Source organism: Macrotis lagotis, chromosome X (assembly GCF_037893015.1).
Source record: "Macrotis lagotis isolate mMagLag1 chromosome X, bilby.v1.9.chrom.fasta, whole genome shotgun sequence".
NCBI classification, from domain to species: Eukaryota; Metazoa; Chordata; class Mammalia; order Peramelemorphia; family Peramelidae; genus Macrotis; species Macrotis lagotis.
Window position 1 is genome coordinate 654,733,276 of NC_133666.1, and position 12,833 is coordinate 654,746,108.

The 12,833-nt window shown below is 40.8% G+C and overlaps 1 protein-coding gene across 2 annotated transcripts in view; it reads left to right on the forward strand.

Moving 5' to 3' along the window:
* Positions 1-7,678, forward strand: part of NFILZ (NFIL3 like basic leucine zipper) — a 51,522-nt gene extending 43,844 nt beyond the window's left edge. For both annotated transcript variants that reach the window (XM_074200423.1, XM_074200422.1), the window contains exon 2: positions 6,263-7,678. In XM_074200423.1, coding sequence (XP_074056524.1) covers positions 6,280-7,128 — 849 coding nt within the window. In that variant the 5' untranslated portion in view covers positions 6,263-6,279 and the 3' untranslated portion in view covers positions 7,129-7,678. The remainder of the gene's footprint in view (positions 1-6,262) is intronic.
* Positions 7,679-12,833: the final 5,155 nt, after the last annotated feature.

Sequence of the window (12,833 nt, forward strand, 5' to 3'; positions counted from 1 at the left end):
CCACACCCCTAGGTAATTATTAAGTGTCTGAGGTTGGATTTGAACTCAGGTACTCCTGAGTCCAGGGCCAGTGCTCTATCCATTGTGCCACCTAGCTGCCCCACTTTTGCACATTTTAAAACATTGTATATAATTAGTAATTCAGGGTCTCAATTTTGTACCTTCTAATCAATACCAACTTCCTTTACTCTTATTGGTCCAAATTGAGTGTTCTGTTTTGCTTTTTTTTTTAGGGTTTTTTTTTGTTTTTTGTTTTTTGTTTTTGCAAGGCAATGGGGTTAAGTGGCTTGCTCAAGGCCACACAGCTAGGTAATTATTATGTGTCTGAGGCTGGATTTGAACTCAGGTACTCCTGACTCCAGGGCTGGTGCTCTATCTACTGTGCCACCTAGCTGCCCCTTCTGTTTTGCTTTAATACATCAAATGCAGTAAAATAGTAAGATAACAAAAATTCTTCTTAATGATAAAAAAGCGGACCAAGTGATATAAGTAGACGTAAGTCAATATTCAAATAATATTTGATTCTTCCTCAGTTTACTCTCTTATAGTAGCCAGAAAATTATGCAGACCAAAAAAAGACATCTGGGATCAATTTGATCCAATTTAAAGGTCATTGGAACTTTGTCCTTCCGGTCAGTTGTCAAGAAGACATTCTAATTCTTTTAGCCATTGGCCTTCAGGAGGACAGGAATTCGATTGCCTCCATCCAGGGTCATCTCCAGTCATCTGATTCATATCTGATCACTGGATTCTGATGGCTCTGAAGGAGAAAGTGAGGCTGGTGACTTAGCACAGCATCCCTTCACTCAAATCCAATTCATGTGCTTGTCATGGCATCACCTCCCTGTGATGTGATATGATGTAGTCTTCTCAAAAATGAAAAGCAAACATTATTATTAAAGAAGACATGTTTTGGAGTCATATCCAACCAGATTTCAATGAGCATGGACAATGAATCTCGTGGTCATATGTATTTGAATTCACATTATTTGAAGTTATAATTATGTAAAATATGCTCATTGGTTTCAGTTCAATGGGAATTTGCAGTTCAAATTCAAATAATGCAAATATTCGTTCTTTGTACTAATTAAGACCTGATTATATTGATTCTTTTGGTGTGTCTCTCCTCATCTGGAGAGTATGCTTGCTATTATTTGTTGAATCCAACCATTCTTCAAGCACTGTAATTGCGTCTGCACCTCAAAACTTTATGTACATTGCTATTGGATGTGGTTGTAAAGACAAGGAACTCTACTAATTCTGACATTATTCCAGAAGAACTTACTCTGTACCAACTAGGTTCCTGTGGGGAGTTGAGCTCCTGCAAATCACAATGGACTACCTAGCCCCATATGCATCCCTTCTCAAGGTCACTGAGTCAGGGACCAGTCTCCTTTCATGTTGTAAGAAAGTTCTATACTATCAAACTGAGAACCTTCAGGTATAAACTATGATTGTTGTAGGTGAGAAGGAATTTTTGACTCCTTAAACTGTACAACCAACACTGATGAGTGATGTTACCCTATGTATGACCATTCTCATCATTCGAGAAATCCTGGGCCTCAGAGTGTGTCTATCATCTAACAGTGTCTCAATCTGTTAGACAATCTCAGAGAGAAGAGGAAGAATACTCATGGTATTTCATAGTGCACACCACCTCTCTGGTTAATTCAAAAGAATTCTGTTATAAACACAAAAGAATTCTGTTTATACACAATGTTTGTGTTTATACACAATGATTTTTTTCCCCAACTACTAGACTCTTTCTAGGTTTTTATGCACATTCTAGCCAAAATTGCAGTTTTAGCTTTATACAAAAGAATTCAATTAAAATTCATTCCCATGCATCAATGCCACTGTATTCAGGGCTGAATTCTCAGAATTTCTATTTTTTAGAACTCATTGATGGACTTCTCATTGAGTTTGCAGGTCTCCATACTATGTCAATGTAAACTGCTTCTAACTTCTTTTTTAATTCTTTTTTTATTCTTCTGACTGAGTCTTGGAAATCACTGAATTGCATTTTTTTTTTTGTATTTTGACTCAGTATTTCACTTTCTAATGCTATCAATTAGCCTCCCACATCTTTGCTTTCAATTCATTTTTCAAATTCTTTTCAACTCAGTTTCCTTTTATTCTTTTTTAATCTCTTTTGCAAATTAGTAAAATTCTCTTATACATCTTATGTTCATTGCAAAACTTTACTTTTAGGTTATCTGAACTGAAACTTCGGTGTTTACAGTTTCCTATTTTGTCCGGTCAAACATTTCCAATTTAGATTCTTAATTAAGAAGGTGAAAAACCCTGGTGCATTCTAATTCCTTTTAGGTGATTTTGTTTCTAATCTGCCTTTGCAATTAAATTTCACCAAATCATTCAGGAAGGCCTTCTGTGGTCAGGTAAACCAAACCCTTAAGATGAAATTTTGCTTTTTTTCTTCGAAATTACATGCCTTTAGATTTAAAATAGGCCTCATTCTTTCCAAACTGGAAAGGAGTTAAAAGGAAAATGACCAACCAGAAGTTCTGAAGCAAACTACAAAACTACATTTCTTTTTTATCTCCTCTGTTTTTGAGTCACTGGAGGGAAAACTCTGAAATCAGCTTCAGTAATCCTTATGTATTTGGAACCTTTTTTTTAAGCTGAACAGATAGCACCAACTCAGAAAAAAACACAAAAACAAATATTTCCATTGCTATCGATATTCATTCACACATACAAAAATCCATAGAGTACATTTAATTTAAATTAAACCAAGAATGCTTTTCTTTCAACAAATAATTTTATTAAAAAATAGGAATATTTCAATTCTCTAGTGGGTGTGAGAGAAATTCTGACTTTTCCAGAGACTGGGACATTTTTAATCTCTTTGTTCCTCAATCTGAGGTTTCTTGGTTTTTCCAAGTTGTCTATTCCTTATTGTCTAGTGGAGAATCTACTTTCAAAGTTTCTTGACTGGCCAGCAGGAACCTGAGTTCAAATTTTTACCCTTATAGCAGGGAATCTGTTGTTTTGTTAGGGTGCTGTTGCAGTCATTTTGAGTAGAAATATCTTTAGCCTTATCTCCCATTGCTGATGATACACTTAGGTTAGTCACTCTCAGAAAGATAGATCCATTGACCAGTTTTGGTCAGATTCCCAAATACCAGAAGGATCTGTTTTGTAAGAAGTCAAGGTCTCCTAAGGGAGGGGAAAAATCTTTGTGACGTGTAGTCATCAACTCCTTTTCTGTTCAAGGAGGCAGGGAGAGAGGGAGAAAGGAAGGAATGGAAGAAGGAATGGTTTGGAGAGAGAGAGAAAATAAGGAAGGAAAAGAAGAGAGGGAGGGAGAGAGGAAAGAGGGAGGGAAGGAAGGGAAGAAGGAAGAAAGGGGGAAAGGGAAGGAAAGAAGAGACGAAGGGGGAGAAAGGAAAAAAGGAAGGATGGAGGGAAGAAATGGAAGTGGGGAAGGGAGGAAGGAAGGGAGAAGAAAGGAAAGGGAGGGAAGAAGAGAGGAAGGGAGGGAAGGAAAAGAGGAAGGAAGGAAGAAGGGAGGGATTTATTATCTTACTATGTTCCAGACTCTAGGCTAAGCACTTTACAAATATTATCTCGTTTGTTCCTCATAACCCTAGGAGCTAAGGGTTATTATTACCCATATTTTACAATTGAGAAACCAGAGGCATAGACTTTCTTTAATTTGTCCAAGGTCATACAACTTGGAAGTATTTTTTGTTACTTTTTTTTTTTTGCAAGGCAATGGTGTTAAGTGATTTGCCCAAGGTCACAAGCTAAGTATGAAGTATCTGAAGGCAGATTTGAACTCAGGTTCTCTTGACTCCAGGGCTGGTGCACTATTCACTACACCACCTAATTGCCCCAACTAAGGAAGTATTTGAGGTTGGAATTGAATTCAGAGCTTCCTGACACAAGGCCCAGAGCTTTACCCAGAATGCTATCTAGCTGTGAAGGAAGATTTTAAGATTAGTCACACTCTTTGTAGCTATTAATAAATATAAATATAAAATAAAATAAATTAATATAAAAATAAAGTTATATCCGTTTTATCTCTAAATACTGAACAGATTGATAGTCACTAAAATAAACCACAATACACTGAAAAATATCAAGCATCAGTTTTGGCCAGTAGGACTCTCTGGAGAGAGAACTATGGGGGTTTGTGGAATTCCAAGGAGTGAAGAACAATTAAGTTCTTATTTATGAACTGAACTACTGGATTTGGGCAATCTGCTCCCCAGATCTGCTGTCCAATGCTATGAAATAGGGTGGGAGAGCTTCCCCATCACTGGCTATAACCTCTTCTGGGAGCATCCTGGTGCTGACTGAAATTACATTGATCCCAAAGGAGTAGACGACTTAAAGTTACTCAAAGATGAGTTTATATCATCATTATATAAGACATTATACATAACATTCAAAGGAGGTGGCAACCAACACAAACATGAACAGATATGCACAAATAACTCCTTACTCTGAATGACAGACTTGATCTTTTGCTGAAAAATTCAAGGTTCTGTGAGCCCAATCAGAAATCAGCAAGACTGAGAAAACTCCCCTTCAAAAAACTTCCTACAATGGTTTCAAAGGTCCCTTTTCTCTATTTACTTAGCTATGACAGACTTTCTATTTTTTCTAATTTTTAGAATGAGGTTTTTAAAAATGTATTTAATATTTTATTTTTGCTCAAATTACATATAAATATAATTTTTAACATTCTTTCTTCCTGGGGATTATTGGGAACCTTTTCCACAAATATTCCTCTTTCAATGCCATACTTGATGTCCTCCATGTTACACCCCTAAATATTAACTGCAGGCATCTAAGATCCATTAGGTTCATATTCTGTTGCTCATGGACCCCCATTTTTCTCCTGAATCTCAACCTCCTAGAGAGACAAAAGATCATATCATAGTAATGAAAAAGGACATTTGCTTAAAAGAAAATCGCAAGATAAATGAAAAGATAAATGCAATAAATAGCAGATACTCTCACTATTCGTTTCTCAGAAAAACTCCTCCCAACTCAAAGTGTGAAGGGTTGTGAGTCTCACTTGTCCCTGACCTACACTGTTAAATCAGCACAATAATCTTAGATAATAGTAAAAAGGTACATCAGGGATATGCCCGTCAGATGCCAGCTAGGTGTTGTAGTACATTAGAGTCAGGAGGACCTGAGTTTAAATCCAGCTACATGATCCTGGGCAAGTCATTTAACCTTCAGCTGATTCAGTTTCTTCATCTGGATAATAGCAACTCAGGATCACTGTGAAGATCCAAAGAAACAATATTAGTAAAATGCTTAGTCCAGTGCCTCACACATAACAGATTTTCTATGTTAGCTACCATTAGCATCATTAGTACTAATTACAATGAAGGCACCACAATTCCATTCCTTGAATACTATTACCTCCTACTCCAGAGCAGTGAGTTCTCAAGTGTGCAGCCAGTATTTCCTGATACAGTATTATTTCCTGATACAGTATATCCTGATGTGTGACCACATCAAAGTCTGAAATTCTATTCCCGTCTTTATCAGGGAAACAACTCAAAATCTCTCAACCCAAACAAAGAGATGGAGCCTAGGGAGCAGTCCATGATGCTGGACCTCTTCCATCTCTTCTCTTCTCTTCCTTCCATTCCTGCCCACTTGACTCTTTCCCAAATTCCTACATCCCATCTGCTGTCGCCCCAAAGAACTTCCTGATTGACATCATCGGCTACTGAGTTCTCCTAAAGAATTTGAGGGGATGTAGTCCCAAAGATGGCTCCAAGACCTGCCACAGGAAGAAGTGGGCTTAGGCTTTTTTTCTTCTGTTTGTCACCTTCATTTACAGTTTAAAGTTCAATTAATCTGACCAGTAAACTCTTTGGGTCTCTTTAGAGGCTTACCCTATTTATCACCACAGGTTTCTTTTCTTCCTATTCTGGTTCCTTTTTAGTCACTAGACAGAAATAAATAACCACCTCACATTTCCTGACCTTTTATATCATCAACTGTGAAAGTTCTATTTTCCAAGCTATCAAAACATTCCACAGTTTTGTGTTGTGTTTTGTTTTGTTTTGTTTTGCTTTATTTTGGGGGGAGCTGACAAAGTCTAGGGAAGGGACTAATTAAATGAATTACCTGGTAGAACCTTGCCTTATCCTGGAAAGGTTGGGGACCTTGAACCTGAGTAGCAGACGGAAGAGTAGGGGCTGGGGCTGCGGTCTTAGGTCATAGCCAGGATGAACTTGGGTAACCAATTTTCATTCCTCTTCCTCAGCTCCCTGAGTAGGAATCATGGATCTGGGACTCCTGAGGCTCATGGATTTGCCCCAGAACAAGAACAAGGCCCTACGGGGAAACCGAAGAAGTAGTTTTGTGCCAGCCACACGCCGCCAGCGAGAGTTCATGCCAGAAGAGAAGAAAGACACTACATACTGGGAAAAGAGGCGCAAAAACAACGAGGCAGCCAAAAGATCCCGAGAGAAGCGACGTTTGAATGATGTGGCTGTGGAAGGACGACTGGCGGCTCTCAAGGAAGAGAATGCTTGGCTCCGGGCTGAGCTGATGGCTCTCAAGCTTCGCTTTGGCCTGCTGGGCCCTGGCACCCCCCATGCCCTCCAGGCCTTGCTGTGGAGTTGCCCCTGGTCAACTGAGGGGAAACTAGACCAACCAGATAGAGGCCTCTTTAGATCATGCAGCCCAGACCCCAAAGAGTTAGCCTGTAGAGATTTTGGCAGTTCCCACAAGACGGTGGTGGGCCTGGGCTCCTCAGGGCTTTTACATGAGCTATCAGATCCAGACCCCAAAAGGCTAGACTCGGCTGTTTGCTCCCCAACACTCTTCAGCTGCCACCTATTGGATGGTCACTCCTCCCACTTGCCCCTGTTGGATCCCGGCCCTAGGTGGGGGCCATGGCCACCAATGCCAACTGGGCAGGGAAAGAGCTCTGGGCACTGGGTCTTGGGTAACAATGATGGACCCTTGGTGGCAAAGTCTGGATCTGTGGTACCATCCTCAGGAACACCCTGCCCCAATCCTGGGGACAGACCCAAGACTACAGCTCAATCCTCTCTACCCCATAAACTTCGAATTAAGTCTCGGGTCCTGGCAGACTGGGAGGACAATCCTTCTAATTCCTTTTGAGATTCCTTGCATCCATAAAAGATGGGGAGGGATAGAGAGGAGGGAACAGGGTATAGGACTTGAGAGCAATGGGAATAGCAGACAAAGAAGAGAAAAATAGAATGAGGAAGAAGAAATCTAGATGATTTCTATGGGTGTGCCAAGTACCCACCATATTTCCTCTTTCCCCCCACAGTTTCCCCAAGGCACAACCATTCAGATCCTGCCCCAGTACCAAGGTACTCAGACCCCTGAAGCTGAATATTTCTTTGCATTCAGAATATTCTGGTAGATGGACCCCTAAGCCTCAGCCCTGTCCTCACCCATATACCTCCAAAGGTGCTCAGTCCCATTGGGGCTGATATTTCCAAGGAGAATTCAGAGAAAGAAAGGTCATTCATATGAGAGTTAGCAGAGCCCTAGGTTCAAATCCTGGCCCTCTCCATGGGACCACTTGCTTCTCTAAACCTTCATTGCCTTCATCTGTAAAATGAGAGAATTTGTGGATAAAAATTAGTTGACATAATAAGAGTCAAATATTTTGCATATCTTATATAGAGAAGGTGCTTAAACTGGGAGACTGTGAACTTTATATATGGAGACTGAACTTTATATATATATATATATATATATATATATATGTATATATGTATATATAATTTGTTTCCTTTGTATTTCTTCTGTATTTCATTTTATGCATTTAAAAACCTGATTCTGTGAAGAGGTCCCTAGACCTCCCCAGCCTACCATAAGGTTCTAGGGCACAAAAACAGTCAAAACCTCCCTCTGAATGGAATGGCAGCTGCTATTGTGAAGGAGGACTCAAAGACCCAGACCCTGAAGAAGGCATGAGTTCTGAGAGAGAGCCCACGGAGATCTCCAGAAGAGTGAACTTGCACCTGCCACCTCCTGGGAAGGATGCTGACCTACTTAAGGGAGGTGGTTTTGGTGGTAAAAGTCAGACTGTGAGCCAGATAGCAAACATTGAGTAATCTAGATAATTGAGCAGTGTAGACCCTTTCAACAGTTCTCTTTTATCCTTGAATTTTTCCAAATATATTTAGATATAGCTCTAGCACTATATCTCTATCTCTATCATCTATCTATATTTATCCATCCATCTAACCATCCATCTTTCTATCTATCTCTATCTATCTATCTATCTATCTATCATCTATCTATCTATCATATATCTATCTATCTATCTATCTATCTATCCATCATCTATCTATCCATCATCTATCTATTATCTATCTATCCATCATCTATCTATCTATCTATCTATCTATCTATCTATCTATCTATCTATCATCTATATATATATCTATCTATCCATCATCTATTTATCCATCATCTATCTATCTATCTGTATCTATCCATCCATCATCTATGTATCTATCTATCTATCCATTATCTATCTATCTATCTATCTATCTATCATCTATCTATCCATCATCTATCTATCCATCATCTATCTATCCATCATCTATCTATCCATCATCTATCTACCCATCATCTATCTATCTATCTATCTATCATCTATATATCTATCTATCATCTATCTATCTATCTATCCATCCATCATCTATCTATCTATCTATCTATCTATCTATCTATCTATCCATCATCTATCTAGATATACACCTTGGGACAGCTAGGATAGAGCTAAGATGGAGCTTTTGACCCTGAAGTTAGGAAAACCTGAGTTCTAATCCAGTCTGACTCATATTACCTGGGTCACTCTGGGAAAGTCACTTAATATCTATCTGCCTCAGACTGTAAAATGGAAATAATAATAGAATTTACCTCCCAGGCTTGTTGTGAAGATCAAGTGAGATATACGGTAAGAGCCACATAAATGTTAACTTCTCTACTGTTATTATTTTATCCCAAGGAGACAATCCATTAGCTTCTAGATCCTGCCTTGTGCCCCATCTGAGCAGACTCTCATCTTCTAGAAGAGACCCCCCCCCCATACTCCTTCCTGGGGTCTGCTAAAGTCTTCTTCACCTTTCTCTGAATCTCCTCAAGTTCCCCTCTTCTGGGTCCTTACCTCAAACTGTCCTCTGAGAACAAACCTGGCCTGATGGAAGACTGGGATGTGTGTGTGTGTGTGTGTGTGTGTGTGTGTAGGGGCAAGGTCCCCTGGTAGCCCCTGATATTGGTACATAGGGGGTCATCCTGCCTGGGTTTGATCCTCTTCTCAAGTCCCTGACCTTCCTAGAGGCGACCTAGGTGGTTTAATGAATAGAGTTCTGGGTCTTAGGTGAGGAGAGCCTGATTTCAAATTCAGTCTCAGACACTAACTGTGAGACCTTGGGTAAGTCACTTGATCTCTGTCTACCTCAGTTTACTCTCTAGAGAACCAAAGGTAACCAGAGATAAGGAGACATACCCTATTCTGGGACATTAGAAGTAAAAGAAAGAACCACCACACCATCTGTGGCTGTGACCTGGTTGTAGTAGCCTGTGTTTGCTTCTTATGACTCTCCTCCACCTCCTGCTCCCAGCAGGCTTTCCCCTTCTATTCCTTCTTGTTCTTCTTCCCCATCTTCTCCCTTTCAATTCTTCCTTCTGTCTTTCTCCTCTCTTGTCTTCCGTAGATCCTTAAGTCCTTCCCCTTCCAGTCCTTCCTCCTTTTCCCACCTTCTTCCTTCTCCTTGTCTCCTTTTCCTTCTGGTCGTGAATGACTTTGTTCTCCTACCAACAACCCCCCATTAGAAATGAAGAACTATCCCTGAACTAAACCTAATCCTAGAGAGTCTTCTTGGCCCTGGGCCTGGCCCTTGTCCTCGACCTCAACTGCCTACGGCCCTGGGGACGTATACTGCTAGAGTAAGGTCCAGTCAGTGGACCTTAAATCAATTTTTCAACAAGGCCTTCAAATTTGGCTTCAACTCCAATTCAATTCAGTGCAATTTGACAAGGACTTATTAAGCCCCTTGAGAAGTTATCAAATGAGTACTGAGTCTGGAGTCAGGAATCCAGCTTCAGACACTTATCCTGGATGAGTCAATTAACATTTGAGTGCCTCAGTTTCCTTGAATGAAAAATGGATATCATAACAGCACCTACCTCCCTGGATTGTCCTGAGGATGGAAAGAGATCATATTTGTAAAGCACTTAGCATAGTGTTTGGTCCTCAATAGGTGCTATTAATTATGCTTTTAATTAATTGAAATTATATTAATGCTAGTTGCTATTGTGATTAACATTAATTCATCATTAAAATTTGTAATTATAACAATTATTCATATTTATATAATGCTAAATATTTGCAATCATAACCAATAATCCTTAATGAATAATTAATATCAATTCATTATTGATCATTTATAGCTATAAAAGTATATTATTTATATTACTATTTTATTATTTATTATTAATAATTGTTAATCATAATTAATCATTCTTAATTGTGATTCATATTACTATTTCCATGTGCAGAGGGTTAGCAGATAGAGGGCCTGTTTAGAAGTCAGGAAGATATGGGTTCAAACCCACTTTCTGCAGGTACTGACTGTGACCCTGGGCAAGTCATTTCAGTATCCAATGCCACAGGCAATGCTCTAGCCCCTAGTTTCTGTTCTGCATGGAAGAGGCAACCAGGAGGTTGGTCACGGGGTGGACCTTGAACGACTAGATAGGATGTGAAGAGCCAGCCCTACAAAGGAAGGCAACTTTGGATATGATATTGGAGGCAAAGCCCAGAGGCAAGAAAAGGGCACTGGAGGGAAGCTGAGGGACATTAGGTAAAGGACAGATACTAGAGATTCTAGAAACCAGACTTAAGAATCTAGACCTGCTCTGGGTCCCTTGTTCAACCTGTATATGGTATCATCTGGTACCTTCCCCAAGGGATGACAGTCAGCTTGGCCTGGAGTGAATAAAACAGGAAACCCCTCCCCCTCCCCAGACCTAGAAGTGGTGGCTGGTCGGGTGAGGGGGAGAAGCTGTGAAATCATAGTGGAGCTGGGAAGGGGGTGTGGAGAGGGTGGGGTAGCGGGTAGGAGGACAGCGATGACAACATTTCTCAGAATTTACAGATATGAGCTGGCCGGGGGAGGGAGTGACGTTGGTCTCCGAGGCCTGGGGCCCGTGTGGGTCCACAGGGGTGGCCCCACTGTTCTAATTAAGCAAGCTCCCTCTTTGGACTTTCTAATCTGCTTCCCACCCTTATTGAGCCCCAGGAGTTATCTCTGGACCCTGCCCCCCCTTCTTCCTAACCCTGACTCAACTCTACCCGAGGACCCAAGTCCAGGTCACAGCACCTCAGTGCTGTGACCGACTCTGGGGCACTGAATGGGAGAGGATCCCTTGGGGACAAAAATAGACGAAGTCTCATCTGTCCAGAGGAGGAGGGAAAGGAAGGAGGTGAAGAAGGTCACAAAACCCTGGCCTCCGAAGACATTCCCTAGGGCTGTGATCTTGTGGGTGTCCAAGGGGCAGCCCCCAAGGGCACCCCCACATACATGCAGAGCAGCAAGCACCCCTGTGAACACAGAGATAAATTTGAACACTGATACTAAAAGCTAGTCTGAAAATACCTGCCCAAACATGTGTACCTAGAAACACCCCCAGGGCTATTTTTGAGCCTGCATGGGGACCAGTGGTGTGATAGTAAGTGTCTAACAACTGGCTCTCCCAGAGTTCCAGGCACACTATGTAGTATTATCCTTTCCTCCATTTACTTAAATCTGAACAATCAACAAAACAATAAATCCAGTCCTTCTCTTTTAGCCTTTGCTTATTTCCCAGCAGGAGCCGTCCCCAGTACACCTGTGACATGGATCATGTTTGCAAACATGTACAAGGCATGAATGCAAATACAAACACACACATATACATACACAGATAACTGGACAAAACCAAGCAGATAATTTAGAATTGGTGAAGGAAGAAAGAAATCAAACTTCAATCCTTTCTTTTACTGAAGAAGAAACAGAGGCTTCGAGACAGAAGGGGTCTTGTAAGTGGCAGATAAGAGACTCTGACCAGAACCATAAGATCCAAATATGGAGCTATGAACACCAATAATACATATTCACACCTACATTTGCATACATGCAATGGGGGGGGGGTGCGGGAACAGGTGTATATTAAATCCTGCTTTACAAATACTTATCATTCCATCTTCACAATAACCCTGAGAGGAAGGTGCTATTATTCCCATTTTACAGGTGAGGAAACTGAGGCAGACAACAGTCACAGAGCTAGGAATTAACTGAGACTGAAGTCCAGTGATATGTTCTCTGGGCTACCTAGCAGTATCTAGTGATACCAACCCCACTTTCCCAGTTGGGTCCCAAGAATGTCTAGATTTCTGGTCTAAGAAATCCTCATCTCCACTCTTCTCTTCTGCCTCAGATAGGAAGGACCCTAGTCCCAACTTTGGGGAGCCTGAAATCTCAACTTTCTTGACCTTTGGGTACAGACATTGAAATCCCCTTTTAAAATATGCAAAGAAAGAGGCAACTACCTAAAAGAACTAGATTCTGATTGATTGAAGACAAGACCTCAAGTCCCTTCCCCCTCTTTTCCTTTTCTGTAAACTGTGATATGGGGATAGTAGAGAGCTGGCCTCTGAATTAGGAAAGTCTGGTTTCCAGTCTGCCTTCTGATATAAAGTGACTGTGGGACTGAAGGCAAGAAAAATTGGACTTCTCAATGCCCTAGGAAGCTCTCTAGGATTATATACTGCAGATGTATTCTTGAGGGAGCAGCAA